Source organism: Misgurnus anguillicaudatus, chromosome 4 (genome assembly GCF_027580225.2).
Source record: "Misgurnus anguillicaudatus chromosome 4, ASM2758022v2, whole genome shotgun sequence".
Classification (NCBI taxonomy): Eukaryota; Metazoa; Chordata; class Actinopteri; order Cypriniformes; family Cobitidae; genus Misgurnus; species Misgurnus anguillicaudatus.
Window position 1 is genome coordinate 3612308 of NC_073340.2, and position 21044 is coordinate 3633351.

General features: G+C 38.4%; 1 protein-coding gene and 1 pseudogene across 5 annotated transcripts in view; one reads left to right on the top strand and one right to left on the bottom strand.

Annotated features, from left to right (window-relative positions):
- tanc2b (tetratricopeptide repeat, ankyrin repeat and coiled-coil containing 2b) overlaps positions 1-21044 on the top strand; it is a 192295-nt gene that overhangs the window by 121013 nt on the left and 50238 nt on the right. The window contains exon 1 of one of the 5 annotated variants that reach the window (XM_055176927.2): positions 2259-2694. The exons of the other annotated variants lie outside the window; for them this stretch is intronic. Coding sequence (XP_055032902.2) covers positions 2583-2694 — 112 coding nt within the window. The 5' untranslated portion in view covers positions 2259-2582. Of the gene's footprint in view, positions 1-2258; positions 2695-21044 lie in introns of those variants that run through there. 5 annotated transcript variants of the gene reach the window in all.
- LOC129421588 (5S ribosomal RNA) lies at positions 7490-7606 on the bottom strand (annotated as a pseudogene).

The window sequence follows — 21044 nt, forward strand, 5'->3', positions numbered from 1 at the left end:
AGTACATAATTGCAGTGGCAAAAGATTATTTGATCACTAATAGCATCAGTGAATTATTGTAAAATGAGACAAATCAATTCATGCATTAAATAATCTAGATTAATTTCTTTTTTAAAGGACAGTCCATCCCAAAATAAAAAAAGTTGTTTTCCAATAATGTCTTTTTTCATTTAATGGAGGTCAAATGAGAACTAAATATTAAGTTATGTTGAATTCAACATGTTTACACTGTTGCAAAGCAACTTTACAGAAGACAAAATGTAGAATATGCATAAAATCAGCAGCATAGGAAACACATGACAAATCAAATATTTAAGAAACTCAAAACTACAAAGACAAATTTAAATCAATTCAGAGTTCAGATTGGCATCATACAGTATGAAGCCCTTTGAAGTCCTTTCATGGGCCGGTGTCATCTTCCACCGATGTTAGGTCATGTGACATCTTTGTGGGCTTCATATGAGGTTTTTCCATGGTCTGGCATCATCTTCCATTGGTGTTGGGTCATCTGACATCCTTGTGGGAGGCTGGATCCAGACTGAAGCTGGTGTAATCTTTGGATTGGCATTCTGAGGTGGAAGTAGAAGAGTAGATAAATAATAATTAGCATAGCTTCCTGTTGCAACATTTTAAGGTAAATGATTTTGATAATTTAACTTAGAACGTAGTAGAACGTAGTAGAAATGCTGAGTTATTTGGGTCAAAAACTGCAGTAAAAAGGTTAGCTCCAGTCATGTAAACATATAATACTGCGATTAAGTCCTTAATCATAGGGTCATGTCTATCCTATCACATAATTTTCTTCCCACAAAATCCAGGCAAATCTATATTTTGTTTATGTACTTACAGTATTTGCTAATTACTGTAGACACATATTATGCGGACTAGCGTAAAGTCAGCCAGCCATATTAAGTGCTTTAACATAACACAGTGTCCTGCTGCTTTGTGTTGTGTATTAATCACCATATTAAGATTTATTTAGACATGATGACCAGCTGACTGTACTTTATAGACAGCATACAGTACATTGAATAGTACAGTGAAGTGTTTATCATGCAGTGCCGGTACTTGACATTTAGAGGACAGAGAGACAAGTGATATTAAACCCATAAATCTCTGTCCGTTTTTCCAAAAGTATACCGCAGCACAATAAAGGAAAACAAGGCTGTCGAAAAGTTAGATAACTTCTGGCTAGATAACATTAACATTCAAGGCAAATGTTGGCCAGACTACACCGATGTATGAATAATCAATGTGCATTTCTTTGGAGAACATCATTAAATATTTAGTATATTTGCGGGTGGTGTGTGTACCCACAAAGAAAGTAATACCAGTAATAGTTGACCTTGGGGACATTTTTTGGTCCCCGTGAGGAAACAAGTTTATAAATTGTGCAGAAGGATATTTTTGGAAAATCTAAAATATCAAAAGTTTTCCACGAGAGTTAGATTTAGGGGAATGGGATATAATATACAAAAGTCCAAATAAAAGATGAAAACCAGTGTGTGTGCAAGTATGTGTGTTTATATTAAATTTGGGCAAATTTGTATAAAATTCACATAAGATATTAATACAGTTTCTAAAAGAGCTATTTTTAGAACAACATGAAGGTGAGTAAATTATGACAGAGTTTTTATTTGTGAGTATAGACAGCTTGTTAAATTTAAATAAATGTGACGTGTATCTTGACTAAGCTCAATAAGAAGATAAAAACATCTGGCAAACGTGTAAATATAAATGTTAACAGTGTGTCGTCAAATTTCCCATATTTAAATATAGCACAAAAACGAAAAATCCCCAATATGCTTTGTTTTCCCTCTTTTCATTGAACAAGCAGGGGTTACAAATGAATAGATTATGAAAGCAGGACTGGCATGAATATAAGGGGCGCAGATGAAATGAAAATTTGAATGAATGGACTTGTAAGTGAATGTATATTGTGGTGATGGTGCTTTCAAGGATAAGAAAAGGTCACGGCAGCTGATGGATCAGACCTGTGCACCGCCAGCCCCTATTTATAAACCAGCTACAATTACCAGTCTCCGTACATACGCAACTGGCCATCCCAAAGCTACAGTGTCCCTCTGTGAAGCTCTCTCTCTCGCTCGCTCATTCTCTCACTCCCCCTCACCACTTTGCCGGCCTCCTCCCCAGTGGTTACCATGACAACAGCAGCACTGCACCATTCATGGACTGTAGCGGCAGTCACACTATCTCTCTCTCTCACCCTCTGTTTGCGCCGATCGCTGCTCTCTCCAGGTCTGTCAAGGGCTTCTCCCATACACACTTCAGCTAGAAAAGGCAGACGAAGAGTCAAACTGCCCGAGGAAATACGTGAACGCGTCGGGAAGGAAAATAAAGGTGCGTTAGAGGACCAGGTCGAAGTACTTTTACCAGCCCATGGTGGTATTCATTTGGTTTTATAGCTAGTTACGTCTCCGTTACTTCTTCTGAAACATTACCGGATTTTTCGTACAGAACGGGTATTGATTTTAAGAGGAGATACCCCTCTGTCTGTGTCTGGACTTTGGGCTGTAGAGCGTGCGTGTGTGTGTGTGTGGGCACACAGCGAGGCGTTGTGGATGAGCTGGCCATCGCTAAGACGGGCGCAGGGGTTGTGCGTGTCTGTTGACGGCGAAGGAGGACAGATCTACACCCGCCTTCCAGCCCAATGCGGGATTTGGGTTGAGCATGGTGAGCTATTGAACCCCACCCTCTACATATATCCTTACCTAACCCCTTTCTCTTTTTTGGCTTCTTTCTTAGCATCACACATACACACATAAACACACTCTTTCTCTCTACCTGTCCTGCGCTGTGATGTGGATATCTAATGAAAGGCATAAACTGTGTAGGAGTTTTAGGGTGTTAATGGTCTATTCTCTTGTTTATCAAATGTGTGCGTGTTGGACATGCAATTCCTTTTTGATGAGCCAGTCTAAAGATGTAAAAATATTTGGGAGCTTTCTAGATGTGTGAAATAGTTCATGTTGTCTGCTGGTTTGAATGAATTCCCTAAGATGGGCTGGGGTGTTTATGCTGCAGCAATGACAGAGAAGCTAATGATGCTGGTTGGAGAACCTGTGGGAGGTGGAGAGTACTGCAATGTTCTGCTTGAAGATTCTCACCGAGATGTACTTTTGTTCAGGTTTTTTTTTTTGTCGTGCATGACCGTTTGACCCTGGCATATACAGTACATCATTTCAAGCGGTGATGCTTGATTTGTTAGTTAAACTGTACCTGTGTACGTCTGGTTTATTGTGTTTGCGTTATTGTGTGAGGTTTGGAGTGATTGGATGTTTGCTCTTAGTCTTAAGGGAGAAGCGCTATTTCGGAAACGTGTTTATTGTGGCTTCTAAATATTGATATTTATAGCGGTATGTAATATTATGACTGTAATATATATTTAATGGATGGTTGTTGTCAGCTTTGTTACAGTATGATGAATCTTGTCCAAGGTTGCAGGGTGTGACCTTAGGACACAATGATGATGGAATAAGGAACTGTTCTTCACTTTAATTCTTGATTCTTGTTACCTCCAAGGATGATCCAGAAAGTCAATTTGAAGTTCATTCAAAATCATTCTCATGTCAGCACAAACTTTCAAAATGACAGCCTGTCATCTGTTGAACACAAAAAGTGATTTTGCCATAATTTCCATAATGTTAACATATAATAAAATTTGATTTCTACAGTCAAGCAAAAATGTCAAAAAACACCACGAGGGACTTAAATAACTTGATCACACTTGAAATAAAGGTACAAAAGCTGTCACTGGGATATTTGGTACAAACATAATATGAAATCTTTAGGTACAAAGGTGTACTTCTTAAAGGGTCCAGCTTTTGTAGCTTAATTATATATATATATATATGCTGAAATAGTAATGTGTGACAGACAGGGTTCCCACGGGTCCTTGAAAGTTTGTGAATCTGGGGAAAATACAGGTCATTGAAAGTGCTTGAATTTATTTTATGCAAGAAGTTTTCTGGAAAAAAAATCCATATTATTCCTTGTGTAGTGTAGGATAATATCATACAAATTCTAGACTTTATAAGCACACGTGCTAAACTGTTGGCCTTAAATGCTTATATCTTCTGTATGCAAATGTTGATTTATACCAAAATGCTTTTTTGCATAGTTGTGTTTGACGCATGAAAACGTCTCGGGTTATGCATGTAACTGTTGTTCCCTGAGAAGGGAACGAGGCGCTGCGTCTCCCTTGCCATACTCCTGCGTCCCTATAAAGCCGTCTTTGACAATATTTCAGATAGTGATATACTTCCTGGCTCCTGCATCACCCTGTCTTTGTCGTAAAGCCTCACCATTGGTTGAATTTGATACACATTCAGATGCACTTACCCCTGGAGGCATCCCAAAAGTGTCACCGCAGTGACGCGGCGCGAGTTCTTCCCTCGAAAGGAAACTGTAACAATGTATCTTAAAAGGTAACATGATGTAACCTTGCTCTCACTTGAAATGTGTTCCCATATTTAGTTCTTGAATTTGAGGGTATTGGACCTGGAAAGTCCTTGAAAGGTCCTTGAATTTGAAGTTAACTAAGGTGTGGGAACCCTGGACAGAGCAACACTTAAACTCATAGGACCCATGATAATTTTATGGGTCACCCGGCAGTTCCCAGACCCAATAAATAAAATATGCCATGGTGGTCCTTAAGGCTCCCAGCAACATTCATGGTTGACCCCATTCTGACAATGGCCCCTATGTCTGAAGCAAGATTTACACTGAATAATGCTTAAGTTATAGTATGACTTTGGAAGACACAGAATTTAGTGCACAAGTGTTATGGACTATCCTTGTGGTGTTTTAATGCTATAAGCTTTTATTTTATAGAAAAGAGGCTTGGACATTTGGACTTGGTTTTATTCCTGTAGCTCAGTGGTGGGACATTGCGTAACAGTACAAAATTTGCAGGTTCAATCCTATGAACACGCATAATGGTAAGATGTATACCTTGTAATGCATTGCAACACTCTAAAAATGTCTGGATTATTTTTGACCCCTAATGGGAAAATGGTGGACAGAACACGTGCTGGGTTAAAAATTGACCCAATGCTGGGTTATTTTAACCCAACTGCTGTTTATTATACCCCATGGTTGCATAACAACAACCCAACATTGGGTCATTTTTAACCCAGCACGTGTTCTGTCCAATATTTACCCATTATGGGTCAAAAATAACCCAGACATTTTAGAGTGAAGTTGCTTTGGATTAAAGCAGCTGCCATATGTGTTAATGTATAGTAAATATAAAGTTATGCTACCAAAGGTAGAGATATGCATAACAGCTATTAGTCACTTACTCATTTAATGTTGAAGAGACAGATCCTTTAAAATGACAGAAAGCCTCAGCCACCATTAAAGGTTTTTTCAGCTTGTATATATTTTAATAAAGTTTATAAACTGTTTGTTGTTGAACTGCCTTTTTCATTGTAATATTCAGAGTAAAAATTTTTATTGTTTTTTTTTCGCAACAGCACTTTTTGTCCTGTGAAACAACTCAGAACATAACGTTCAGTATCTGTTTCTAATGCTCTTGGAAAAAAGAGAGAAGAATCGAGGATCTATTTCTAAAATCTCCTCCATACCTTTAACTTTAAGGTCTTCTGCGCCTATATCGTTGCTATTTTAAAGCTTAATTTAAATAAGAAGTTCAATGTTTTCCAGTGTCATGCTCAAAGGGTTTCCATAAAGAAACACAGAAGTCTGGCATAGGAGACTCCATTTATAATTGATTTTAACGGAGTTTGATATAAGCATAGTGTTAAACTGCAGGACTCTGTTATCATTTAACTTGGATACTAAAATACACAAACAGAATACTGATACAGACATATACTGTATGAGGAGCTCTTATGCAAAGCCCCCTAAGACATGTTTTCTTGTAAATGAGAATTTTGATCAGACTCTTAATGTATTCTGAATGGCCTGAAGGTGGGATTAAACGGATTTAAAGCTAAAATACTTGATGAACATATAATGCAGAGAGCATTCGAGTTAATAACATCCTTTTTGATGGGGGTTGGCGTTTAGCGGCTTTTCCATCTGAGCTCCTCATTAGGGTTATTCAGCTTTACTCTTAAGTTTCTAAAAAAAAATTGTGCATTTATTTAAGTTTGTTATAGTACATTTTGGAATTGTTTTTTATAAGTTAATAAGTAAGATGCATGCAATAAATTTGGCTAAACTAGTAGGTATCTTAGCAGCATGAGGATGAAACAGGCTTTGCTTCAGGAGTGCACATATGACGTCTTAGATGAGAAAGAGAGAGAGAGAGAGAGAGAGAGAGAGAGAGAGAGAGAGAGAGAGAAGGAAGAAAGAGAGAATTCTGCAGTGTGCCATTAATAGTCTTGATAATGATTTGCTTACAAAACAGAGCTGTGGGATTAACAGTGTGTTGGATCTGTCCCCACAGCTAATACTGGTGCTACTGAGCTGAGCTGTCATTTGCAAGCGTGTGTGTGTGTGTGTGTGTGTGTGTGTGTGTGTGTGCATGTTGAGAAAATATAGAGCTTTACAATTTGTACACTGTTCAATGTTATACATATAGGGGCGGTTTCCCGGACAAGGATTAGCTTAAGCCAGGACTAGGCCTTATTTTAATTAAGAAATATAACTAGTTTGAACAAACATGCCTCACTAAAAACATTACTTTTGTGCATTCTGAGGCAAAACAAAGGGCACTGATGTATTTTAAGATATGTCAATGCAAGTAGTTTTCAGTTTGGACAGCTCTTACATTTATTTTAGTCTAGGACTAGTCCAATCCCTGTCCGGGAAACTGCCCCTTAGAGGTTATAATGTGTTTAAAGCTTGACTGATGGGAGTTTATGCCAATATTGATGTTTAGAGATTAGGGTGGATGAGGACTCACGTGATGCCAATATATGTATACTACAATTACATGTAAGCAAGCACATGATCTGTTGATTTTAAATGAGGACTTTACCAGCTAAAGTGGTTCTGCAATTTGTCAGGGTTTACTTGTTTTACACTCTAAAAATGTCTGGGTTATTTTTTGATAAATATTGATAAACACATGCTGGGTTGAAATTATTTTATAATTCGTTACATTTATATAGCGCTTTTCTCAGTACTCAAAGCACTTTACATATGAATGGGGGAATCTCCTCAACCACCACCAATGTGCAGCATCCACCTGGATGATGCGACGGCAGCCATATTGCGCCAGAACGCCCACCACACACCAGCTTATTAGTAGAGAGGAGACAGACTGATATAGCCAATTAGTATGAGGGATGATTAGTAGGCCAATGGGCAAGTTTGGCCAGGATGCTGGGGCACACCCCTACTCTTTTTCAAAGAACATCCTGGGATTTTTTATGACCACAGAGAGTCAGGACCTCGGTTTACCGTCTCATCCGAAGGACGGTGTTTTTTTGACAGTATAGTGTCCCTGTCACTATACTGGGGTGTTAGGACCCCCGGCTGGTCTCACTAACACCTCTACCAGCAGCAACCTGGTTTTCCCAGGTGGTCTCCCATCCAAGTACTGACCAGGCTCAGCCCTGCTTAGCTTCAGTGGGCAAACTGTCTTGGGCTACAGGGTGATATGGCTGCTGGGTTGTTGTTATGCAACCATGGATTACAATAACACAGCAGTTGGGTTAAAACAACCAAGCATTGAGTCAATTTTAACCCAGCGGTGTGTTCTGTCCAATATTTACCCATTATGGGTCAAAAATAACCCAGACATTTTTAGAGTGTATCACTCTTTGTACAATGAGAAATTAAACAGGTCAATGGGTTATGGCATTAAATCGTAAAAATAAATTCATAGTCTTTTATATATACAGTACTGTGCAAAAATATATACCAATATTATACCCTATTTGTGTATACCTTAAGGAACAATTTTATTCCAAAACCTTAAGGTCCTACCCCAGTGACAGAAATGTACTTTCTGTTCCTTTTATTCTGACAATGTACATAATGTAAAGAACAACCTTGATATCTTTAATATTGACTGAGTGGCCTTGTGAAAGATTGAAATCAATGAGTGAAATCAAACATTGATGCTTCTAGTTTCATATCTCTCATCGATTATGAGATGCTAACCTGCATTTCAGAGGCAAGGTCACATATTGTTGAATATTTCTCTTTGTCTTCAGAATCAAGTCAAATAAAGGACTCAACTACTAATAAATAAACAATGAAATTGCTGAGAAACCTTCTCTTTCAAAAATGCACCACTGTTTGACAATTCAACCCTTTCTTTGTAGAGAAGAGAAATATCTGGTAAATGACTACTAGATGATGAATAATGCAGATGAGGTAATGCGTAGAAAGTACAAATCAGTCTTTGGAAAACATGGGGCAGCAGGTCATTTGCTACAAGTTACCATTATAGTATCAAACAGAACAAATAAATCACCACAGCTGCCGGATTTCGTATCTCTGCATGGAGAAACTCCTGTTGCTTTCATAAATGTTTTATCTTTTTCATCAGTGATAAGTGAATAGGGTCAAATGTTTTTAGGATATTGAATATTTTATCTCTGTTAATACCTCTCATCATTATTTTGTGGTCAATTATTTTACAGATATCGCTCTTTAAATGTCCTGTTTTTCCTGCGTTTTTAAAGCTTTCATTGTTTACAGTGTGCAATATAACGTGTGTTCATGTTTCGTGTGTAAAAACGCATTATTTACACACAATTTACTTATCTGTATAGCGCTGTTTTCACTGTCCTAAAAACAGGATGCTGTCTTCCTTGTTCTATGAAGTCTCTCCTTCAGAAATACGTATCGAGTTCTGATTGTGTAGTTTGTTTAGTGTGTTGTGATTCAATAGCAGCTTAGCTTAGTAGCAAAGCCATTTGAGCCAAAGCTGGTGACTGATGTATTCCTGTGGGTGGAGTTTAGTCAAAAACTGTTTTATTGACGTCATTCAATCGGGAAGTAGAGGGCTGTAGTCCAAACTCCAAACCGGCTGTTTGCTGTAGGCTTTGAAAGGGGAATTCTGTTAAAAAATATATATTGCTTGCCATTGAACTATGAGCTTTATCATTTTTCAGGCAATAATTATGCTTTAACAGCAACCTTACACATTAACAAAAGTTTGAAAAATGCTATCAGAAAAATGTCCGCTTTAAGGCATCTTTAAAAAGGATGGTTGACTTGTATGACTAGGGACATAGATAGTCTTAAGTGGCAAGGGTCAATACAGATTAAAGGAATAGTTTGACAGAGGCCGTTTCTCAATCTGAAGGCTGCAGCCTCCAGAGGTCGCATAGGCTGCATACGTCATCAAAACTTTCTTATTTCGTAATATTAGCGATTATAAAGTTGACTATTATTCTTAGTTGATCGTAAATTGTTGTAATATGCTTATGACTTGCTAATGTAATGTTCAGTTAACTGAAATAAACCAGGCTTGATGACGTATGCAGCCTGCATATGCGACCTCGTGCAGGTTGCAGCCTTCTGACTGAGAAACGGCCAGACAGTAGGCAACTTTTGGAAATGGCCCGAAAAAAAAGCAGGAGTCAGGATCGGAAAAAAGAAGAAACTGCGGGATGATGCCCGTGCATCACTTGCAGGTAGGTCCATCATGTTTAATAATTCCTAAATAAGGGAAATGCGCATGTGCTGCAGCTGCTGCTAATCGTAATGCGCCTCGAACTTGCTGTGCTGACATTAATGTTAGCAAACTATGTTGTTATAATTTATAACTTCAGTGCAAGCTAAATTGAGATTTTACTGTAAAACATTACCTACGCATGTGCATTTTACAAATAACTGACGCCAGCTGTTACTTTCTTTATTATGTTAGATATTGAGCAGTAGTTTATTTTGTGGTTTATTTGGACGTGACGGTTGTTACTTTCTCAGTAAAAGTTACCGTTAGCTGTCAGTGCACATGGTAGGCTAACAATTCCTGACTGTTAAATATATATAAATATAAAATGTCATCATGTATGATATGAGGCAAATGTTACTGTGAAACTTAGTTCTCTAAATTGTTTTTTTATTTAAGAATATTGAGTATTCTTGTTTACTTATTGATGTTTATTTAATGTAATTTATTTAAAGTGACATTGTACTTGGGAACAACATGTCTGGATTATTTTGATAATTTTTTTATTTTGCTATTCAATTTAAGTTTGGTATTTTTTCTATTCTGCTATTCTATAAAAGTTTGCACTTTCAAATGTGTAGTGTGTGTTGACTAAAGCTGTGAAGAATTTACTTTCTGCTATTAAGTTATATGTTTGGTAATTAGTTAAACTGGCAAAAACAAACTTTTTTTCTTTCTCAGGGTCAGGGTGGGGGGCATTATAAAGGAATTATGCTTAGGGCACCTAAATGGCTAGCAGCGGCACTGTTTATCAGAAATCACTTTAAACAAAAACACGCTCTATAAAACAGATGAGATATAAAAAAGATGAGCTTTTTGTTGTTTTTGAATGTAACAGCAGGGAAGGAAAATGAACAGGAATGTGATTTAGTGCCCCTTTGTGAAGGGTTTTTTACCTGACAGGAGAGGTTCTAGTGGACCAATCACATCACTTGTATAAATTGGACTTAAAGTGTGTGTTGCAGGTTAACCACCACTGTCGATTAATGGGTACATAAATCACTCAAGATATGTGTATAATTTTTAAAATGTCTCAAAAATGGTCTTAAAGACCACTTTTTTTACGTTTTTGGTATTAACGTTTTTTTTAACGCAATTCTGCGATGACGTCACGTTGGGGAGAAGTGGAGAAAGGCTCAGCCAGAGCCATAGAGATAGATGAGACATTTATTGCTGTTTAATACTTACGTATATAATTTGGAAATCATATATACATCGTAGGAAATATATAATGTGTTATACTGAAAAGTTACCTTGCTAATTATTATTTATGATATATGTGGAGATAAATAAATCTTCGCAAATCTGCTGATTTGATCCATTCATGTCCTGACCACCAGGCTAGAGATTTTTAAATATCCTTAATCCACACTTACTAGTCTATCAAATAATATCTCAAATATATTGTTTTGTGAAATAAAAGGATGCTTGTTATATTGTTTATGCGATTATAACGAATCACACGATCATTTTATACGCAGAAGCAGCGGTCAGCAGCTGCAGCACACTCGGATCCGACCGCATACATACTGTAATAAACAGGCGTTCGGCGGCTTTTTACATCACGACAGGCTATGCCATTTGAGGAGGAACCGCTCATTGATCACCGTATTTTTATAAATCCTGTACATGTTTGGACCTGCCAAACAGGTTGAGCACTTTTATATACTTTATTGAGCAGAAAGGCTGCTCAGTTTGACCAGCGGGCTGCGGGAACCGGCGCACATCACGCCGCCAGACGGTGTTGCTAATATAACTCGAAATGTATAGCTGTTATCAGGTCGGCCCACCGGGAAAGTCCCAACTCTCTCGATTGCCATTCCGCTACTGGCTGTAAGAAAGCGAGTGCGTTTGGGTCGCTGGTACCCGCGAACAGATGTGACATGCTTCACTCACCTTCCAGGATTAGAGACATGCTGCCAAAACCGTTTGTGCTGAAGATCGCATAAAGTTACACCCATTTCAGGCAGGATCATGGACCCCCTCAAGCCAGCATGCACGAGTATGTTAATTGTTTGTTTACTTTCTACACGACGATATGCTAACGTTATGCTATCTGGCTGTCTGCCTATCTTTCTATACTAGCCTATCCATCTGTCTGTCTATCTGTCTGTCTATCTGTCTATCTATCTATCTATCCATCTATCTATCTATCTATCTATCTATCTATCTATCTATCTATCTATCTATCTATCTATCTATCTATCTATCTATCTATCTATCTATCTATCTATCTATCTATCTATCTATCTATCTATCTATCATCTATCTATCTATGTAAATAATCTGCGATATCAGAACTGTACTTTACTCGTCTTTCTATAGTCATTCTCAATGCTCTCAAGGCGGCTTGGTCAATTCTCTCCCCAGCGTGACGTCATACAGTGCGTTGTGAGGGAAATTTTCGTCTTGGACTAGACTTAAGCCCTGTCTGAGAAACCATCCCTATGTTTCAAAAGTTTGACATCAAGTTTATGTGTGTATTTGACCCAGGGCATAAGTGTGTGTATGTAAATGCACTGTATGTACAGGTATTGACTTCTGGATTATAGAAAAAATAAAGAAAACACTGCAGCATATTCAATAAAAGAGCTTTAAATCCCAGATGATCTTTTGTGAGGGACTTTTTCATACTTTTTCGGGTTTTGTGATACCCAACAACATAAAATACAATGGATAACAGTTTAAATGTTTATTATCAACAAGCAAATTGCACAAATTCGTTGAAAAATTTTACCTGCAAAACGCCCTTTAAGACAAGGCGCCGCTCCTTTGTTGAACATAAGGTTCTGGATGGGGTGTAGGAATGCAGGATATAAAAGGTTTTTATACAGCACTGATAATATAGTTATGTAGATTATATTGCATTCCTAAAAAAAATCCTTTTAAAAGTTATACAATACACCATTAAAGCACATTTATTATGCGATGTACAGTATTTGTTCATTCATTTTTTAAATTAGAAGCTGTGTTAGTGTAAATGTTTGGTCAGATATCACAGTGCGATCACGGCTGAGGTGTTTGTGCAGAATATATTTATAAATTAATGTTTTTCTGTTTATCTGGAGAATGTGTGCAAGAACCTGCTGAAGCTCCCGTCCTCTCCCTGGTTACCATGGTGATCTAGGCCGCACAATTATGATCTATCTATGCTTGCTGTGTAGCACACTGTGTGCTCTTAGTATGCTGTCACTCGGTATGTGTGTGTGTGTGTGTGTGTGTTTGTGTGTGTGTGTGTGTGTGTGTGTGTGTGTTGACTGCCCACAGGTGCAAGTGATGTTGCTCACCCTTTATGGCTCTGAAAAGCAGAATTCATTTCACACTGTTTTACAGTTTTTGTGCTGCTGTATTTTATGCAGTTGCATGTTATCTTATCTGCTTGATGTCACAGTTTATTAAAATTATTAAGCAGTAAGGCTTGGGTTGTCAATTTGTAAAATCATCAATCCATATATTGTCTTTTCTATACTTAATTACGAAAAATTACTTCTTTGCAATGTCAACAAATCTGTCACTATTCTGATCACAAATAATTGATGCATAGTAACACAATTTTGTGTAAGTATGCAAAGTATAAACATTGTGATTTTGTGTTTATATTAAAGGGATAGTTCACCCAAAAATAAAAATGTTGTCGTCATTCACCCCCGTGTTGGTTTAAAAGCTGTATGATTTTTCTTTATTCTATTCATTTGGATAAATGATAATAACATAATTGACGGCACCCACTCACTTCCATACTATTTCTTCCTACTATGGAAGTCGATGGGTACCATCAACTGTGTGGTTACTATTATTTATCATGTGTTTTGTGCTCCTACAGGTTTAAAACAACAAAAGTGTGAGTAAATGATGACAGAATTTTTATTTTTTGGGCAAACAATCCCTTTAACGTGGTAATTCTGTAGCAAGTTCTTTATTGTGACCACAGGCAGGAAACACAGCTAGCGAATCACCTTTTAATATCCCTTCTCTCCAGTGGTCTATTTACAATCAACAAATGAACTGGAAAGATGTAATTTTGATTAGCTCAACAAAGCCGCGGTATTGGTCTTTACTACGGAGAGATTAATTATTTGATTTGTGTGGATGCATGAACATGCAAATACAAACTTGCACACACAGATCTCCATTAGCTCAGCTGACGCTATTAACAGTGTTTTCGTAACCTCATTAAAACATAAGCTTACCGTCATCTGTCATAGTGTCAGGAAAATCCAAATTGTGCATGCAGACATGGTGTCATACCTTTTCACAATATATTCACTGACTGCAAAATTTTGCTGCATTGTTTTTTTTAGGGTTTTTCATGTTAGCACTTGCTCCAGGGTCCCCTTGAGACAACTACCACTTTCTCATGATATTTTCCACTTTCAGTTTTTCAACATTTCAGGACTTCAGGGAAAAACTACAGGGAGATACAGATTATTTTTTGCATGGCACAATCCTACAGTACATTTTTGTTTGTTCAACTGCAAGTCAGTCATGTCCTGAGCTACCAAAGAGTATTTGGCAAATTTTAGATTTGCATTAGCTGATCAGTATCAGTGATGGTCAGTATATGCATATTTTTAATAACATGTTTTAATAATAGTGGGGAACAGTGGCGTGCATAGTGGGGAACAGTGGCGTTTCTCAATCAGAAGGCTGCAACCTGCACGAGGTCGCATATGCACTAAAAAGGGAATAAACAGTTATTACATCAAATTACAAACAAATGTATTTTTTAACAGAATTTAAATGCAATTATTTATTAAATAAATCACCTGTATTTAACTCTCTCCCGCTATTGAGGAGTTATCTTGTCAATTAAGAGAAAAAGCTTCCCTTACAATGACAAGTTTTTACGGCACTCCATATTTCCACTATTATCCACCAGATGGCGCTCTTACTCAACTTATAAAACACTAAATCATTCACTCAGTTAAAAACAATAAATACTCTGTGTATGTTTTGATCATCGCTCTGAATCTGATCTCAAACAAAAGTCCTTCACAAAAATGAAATTATCGAATTAAGATAGGATGACGGTTTTGTAAGCAAAGGGTCTGCTCTTTTATGTGATATATTGTATGTTTATATTATTAAGAACATTTTGTGGAATTCATTAAACTTTTGTGAATGCATGATTGAGCCAAAAAGGGACAAACCCAACCTTTGGGATAAATATAAAACAACCCATCATATTGGGTTAAAACAAACCCAGCATACTCACTCCTAATTCTGCTGGGTTATTTTTTAACTCAATGCTGGGTAAATATTAAACAGAACACATGTTGGGTTATTAACTCTTTCCCTGCCAGCATTTAAAAAAAAAGTTTCCAACCAGCGCTAGCATTTTTTATGATTTCAACAAAAGTTTAATGAATTGCTGACAGGTGATGATGATAAACAAGTGAGGTGAGGGAGAGTGGATGACATTGGGAAATTGAGTCCAAGTGACGATGATATGATGCTGGGTTAAACATTATCTGGGTTAATTTAACCCAATGGCTGGGTTCGTCCCTTTTTGACCCAATGCTAGGTTGAAAAACACCCTGCATTTTTTATGACGTGTATGACAGGGTAAGATTTATTTTGAGGATGTAGAGTCAGAGCTTCATGGCAGAGCATCACTTTTGCAAACCCTTGTCCTTACAATACAGTACAGTAATACACTATCTTCAAAGAAATTGATCTTTTTTTAGTGTTTCTGAAGCTTTATAGTCTAAGTGCCCTTACACTCTCTTCAGCTTATTATATAATTACATCCCATCATAAACATTACATTTACCTTATGTATGCATTTTGTAGACTCATTTTCCCAAAGCATTCAGGCTATAGACCCTTTTACTGTTTGTACACCATGATGACGTAGCAACATATGCACGTGCATTTTGGCAGCGGAAGTATGGCGAGAATCAGCAGTGTGTAAAGCTACGCGAGCGGATTAAGCAACACAGACACATATTACAGGGTTTCCGCGGAGTCATAAAAAGTCATAAAACGTCTTAAATTTAATAATGAAAATTTAAGGCCATAAAAAGTCATAAAAACATCCGGATTTTCCATACAAGGTCATAAATTACATTTAGGCACGTCTTAAATTTATATACTCGTTCATTCATTGTTGCCTTTCCCCACAAAAATGCGCTGGCGATGGCATTCACTCGTTTTGCCTGTTGTAGTTCTGTCTGAGGAATCTGGGTGGGATAAACACAGCGTTCCAGGACTACAAGGTGCATGCGGCAGTGCAGCAAACAGACTTGTTGGAAGTATTTCAGAAACCCGCTGTCCCGCGCGAACTCCGAACTCTCGAGGAAGTATTTCAGAAACCCGCTGTCCCGCGCGAACTCCGAACTCTCGAGGAAGTATTTCAGAAACCCGCTGTCCCGCGCGAACTCCGAACTCTCGAGGAAGTATTTCAGAAACCCGCTGTCCTGTGCGAACTCCGAACTCTCGAGGAAGTATTTCAGAAACCCGCTGTCCCGCACGAACTCTGAACTCTCGAGGGAGTATTTCAGAAACCCGCTGTCCCGCACGAACTCTGAACTCTCGAGGGAGTATTTCAGAAACCCGCTGTCCCGCGCGAACTCCGAACTCTCGAGGAAGTATTTCAGAAACCCGCTGTCCTGTGCGAACTCCGAACTCTCGAGGAAGTATTTCAGAAACCAGAACTCTGAACTCTCGAGGGAGTATTTCAGAAACCCGCTGTCCCGCACGAACTCTGAACTCTCGAGGAAGTATTTCAGAAACCCGCTGTCCCGCACGAACTCTGAACTCTCGAGGGAGTATTTCAGAAACCCGCTGTCCCGCACGAACTCTGAACTCTCGAGGAAGTATTTCAGAAACCCGCTGTCCCGCGCGAACTCCGAACTCTCGAGGAAGTATTTCAGAAACCCGCTGTCCCGCGCGAACTCCGAACTCTCGAGGAAGTATTTCAGAAACCCGCTGTCCTGTGCGAACTCCGAACTCTCGAGGAAGTATTTCAGAAACCCGCTGTCCCGCACGAACTCTGAACTCTCGAGGGTCAGCTTAGTTTAACTGAAATCTCCGGGTCTATCACAATGGGAAAGTGTACATTTAACGAGCTATGGCTTTAAAGACGGTGCGTTTAGTAGTTGAATCAAGCCCGTAGCAAACAATCGGTATCAAGCCTATTGCACACTGTGTAAGAAGGCGCTGGAGCTGTCTAGTTTAGGCATAAAAGCCTTACAATCGCATGCAAAGTCAGAAAAGCATAAAGTTGCTGTAAAAGGTCTTCAGCGGGTGCAGGCGATCAGTCAGTTTTGTTCGGCTCCGTCACTACCCGGTCCAAGTACAGCACTGGATTCCATTTGTCTCCGTTTGTCTTCGTCTCGGCAAATCGGGGTCAAAGATGGCCCAGCTCCTTTCAAAATCAAACGCCCTCAGACGGGCAACCAAAGAAAAATTGGCTAAGCTGAAAAAGGTTGAGGAGGAGATAACCATTAAAGGGGACGAACTGAGAAAAATGTAGACAAGCACTGACTGACTTGTTACTTTAAAATAATTTTTAATTTACAATTGTTAAGTGTTGTTTCTGTGTTCTTGATGCTTAAAGGTAGGGTAACACATTTTGAAAAATGCTAACGGTAGCCGCCTAGCAATGAAATCCCGATCCCACCCTCAAGTCAAACCGCCATCCAAAGTCACGCCTCTTCCAAAACACATGAACACGCACAGATCAGACGGTCACATCTCATGTCTCATTCAGCAGTGAGAAAACTTTGCAGTACAAAGTCGAATAACACTGCCAAAATAACCAAACAACTGGTTTACATCAGAATTAGTTTAAGCACACGTTCGGTTGTGTAGACGTAGTAACTATATCGTTACGGTAATCCGTAAACGAACACAAATTTCATAAGCAACACAACGTTTCATCAAAGTAGAATATCTGAATCCATCTCAATACAAACATATCGCGTACCTACCTTACCAAAATAAACAGTGCAACGACCCTTTCAGACTCTTTGCGTCCTGCAGCTGTTTGCATCTCGTGGTAAAGCAGTAAAGTTACAGATGTTAATTTGGGTTTTTGCTCTTGCTGATCCAGGCAGTTTTTGATGTTGTTGTTATAAAAGATGCCTTTAGTTTTGTGCCTCCTGTGTAGGTTGTCAATTTAGCAGAAAAGTTTGCTGTTCTCACTGTTTACAGACAGGAGGTGAGCGCACGTGAACGCGCCGATGACGTATGGTGTCTGCATGGACTCGCTGCGCGGTGGGCATTCAAATTATGCTTACGTATGAGGGACAAAAATGGAAACGTCTGTTCGGACCGAAATCTATGATTTGTTGAACATTTTTTGGTCCTACGCCTTTCACAGATGACATAAATTTCTACAAATACATTTAAACAACTTAACACAGTGATTGCTATCAGGATGTAAGGAGACTTTTAACCAGCATAACAAAAAATGTTTCAGGATCAAATCTGTTACCCTACCTTTAAGAAAAGGGAGCCTTCAATTTGTTATTCTTAAGAAAGTGGAACATTTACTTATAAAACTTGTTACTAATTTCAATGAAACTTAAAAAAAATAAAATAAAGACTTTTGAAAGGAATTTTAATGGTATTTTTCGTTATTCGTGTAGGTCATAAATTTAAATCATAATGGTCATAAAAAGGTCTTAAAAAGTCTTAAATTTGACTGACTAAACTCTGCAGAAACCCTGTATTATTTTAATAAAGTGACTTTATCAAATCGTATCAGGCTACCAGATCCATGTACCATAGTGGAGTAGATAGAAGAGGTTATTAGATGGCCAAATATATCATATAAATATAAAATATATAATAAAATATACAAATATTAGTGCAACCGTAAACGCAACTTCCAGACATTTTGAGTTGCTAACACGTTAGAGCCACTGGGGGACAACACCACCTGGTTTGCCAAAATGTGCACGCAACTATTTGATCACGTGCGGCTGTAAAAGGGTTTTGATCATTAAAGTATATGTGTTCCACTGGAATTTAACCAATGACCTTTACAATGCTAATACAATGCTCTGAGCTACAGGAACTGAACAATCTTAATATTCTTGAGACCCACTTGTTTGTTAGGATGCTGTTAAGTTATAATTCTGAGCTGTGGAATAGAAAAGGCATAAATTAACCCGGTAAAGCTGAATCCTGTTGTTTTTGTCACGGTGATCCGTGTCATGTTTTGTTTGTCTCTCCGATTACGTCACCTGGACATTCACGGACTGATTCATCACACCTGTTCCCTGTTAAGTGTTGTGTATTTATACTGCTGTCTGTTTCTCACCTGTCGCCGGATCATTGTCATTGTCATTACGTTCATGTCTGTTCCTGTTTCTTCTGTTGGATGTTCCTGTGTTTACCCGCCTGTTGTTTTATTTCCGTTCTGTTAATAAATGTTATTTATTTCATGGTGAACCCAGCACTTGCGTCCTCACTCCTGTTACCAGTCGTGACAGTTTTAGAAACTTTATTGTGTTATACAGTATTTCATCATCTCAAATCAAGTTAAAACAAAAAGTTCATAAATCCATCTCTTGTTTATATTGCACAAGCATATTTCTTGTTAGTCTCGTAAGTGACAGAAATCCATAAAAATGATTTTGTTGTTCTGATCTTTAGAAGCATCTGTTCTCAGGGAGTTTGTCATTTAAAAGATCATCTGGGATTTAAAGCTCTTTTATTGAATATGCTGCAGTGTTTTCTTTATTTCTCTATAATCCAGAAGTCAATACCTGTACATACAGTGCATTTACATACACACACTTATGCCCTGGGTCAAATATGTAGCTCTGCTTTCACACATAAACTTGATGTCAAACTTTTAAAACATACAGTAGGGGTCTTTTCCCAGACAAGGGCTTAAGTCTAGTTCAAGATGTAGGTGCTTGTTTTAGTTGTCTTAAGTGAAATCGGCTTGCACTCCAAAATTATATCATTGCCATAGTTTGTATCAAGAATGCACACCAGTCATTTTTGGTAAGGTTTGTTTGTAAAAAACACTTAATTTTTTCTAGGGGCGGTTTCCCGGACAGGGAATAGAAACAGCAATTTCAGGCATTTCCTTTTTTATAGTGTACTTCTGCACATTTTAATGTTATGTAAATGCAATCGTATATCACTGTACCATGATATACCTGCAATTTTGTAGGTGGAATTTTGCATCAAGCTATTTTGTAAAATTACAGATACTTACAACAGAAACAGAGTCCTGAAATGACATCGATATACAGAACAAAGACAAGTTTATTTTTAAAATGCATTATTTTAAAATACCTGCATCATGTGCTGCACTGAGTTTGCATGCCGGTTTTGCTAAGCAGGAAACATAGGATGTGATAGCCACTTTCAGCATCACTTAAAGTCGGTCAGCAGCAGACATTGAATGCTGTTCATCATATAGGCTAGGCTTCTTTTACTTCATGCAGAACCGACAGGCGGATCACATCAAGGCCTTGTGAGAGCGAATCGAGATATCATACAGAGGAACCTGCTTATTAATGGTTCTCCCTTTACTTTGATGTCACCCGCGGTTCTTGCGGTGCAGCATTAAGTCGAACTCACTTTAAAACTTTGTCTATTGCTGTTAGTAGTGATTGTCGGACTAGCGCACATGGATTTATGGAGGCCCTCCCTTCAAGCTTAAGGCCCTAGGCCAGGGGTGGCGAACGTCGGTCCTGGAGAGCCGCAGCCCTGCAGTTTTTAGCTCCAACCCTGATTAAACCTCACCTGTCTGAAGGTTTCTTGTAACTCTTTAGACCTTGATTACCTGTTCAGGTGTGTTTGATTAGAGCTGGAGCTAAACTCTGCAGGACTGCAGTTGTCCAGGACCGACGTTCGCCACCCCTGCCCTAGGCATTTGCCTACTCTGCCTATAGGTAGCGCCAGCCCTGTTATAGTGTAAGGGAAATTAAGATGGCAGGAATGCAACATATTGGATGCCAGCTGCCGTAAAACACTAAAGAAGAAGAAGAAGTTTATTAGAGCTATATCAGTCGCAATATCCTTCCAGTGCACTGGAACGTTCCATAAAAATTCCCACAATGTAACGCAAAAACCAGTGAGCATTTATGGCCCCTATGTTCCCTTACCGGAAATCATGTGACCTTTTCTAAGGGTCTAACTGAAAAACACGCAAGCCAACTCAGTAAACTTCATGAAATGCGACAGAACTTTTATAAAGACAAACATTTCTTTTAGTTTTAATATAAACATACATCACTAGACAGGAAGGGACCATAATCTATCTAATATTTAAATGTAATATTCCTCTAATTTGACTCATGCTCATAGACTTTTTCGGTTATGGGTTAAATCAGCATATCAAAGACATTCTTATCCAGTGTGGTCCTCGAGGGTCATTGGCTGTTGACCCTGAGCCTGTTTCCAAGATGGCCGCCACATTAGAACCTGTTTCCAAGATGTCCACTTTGTTTGC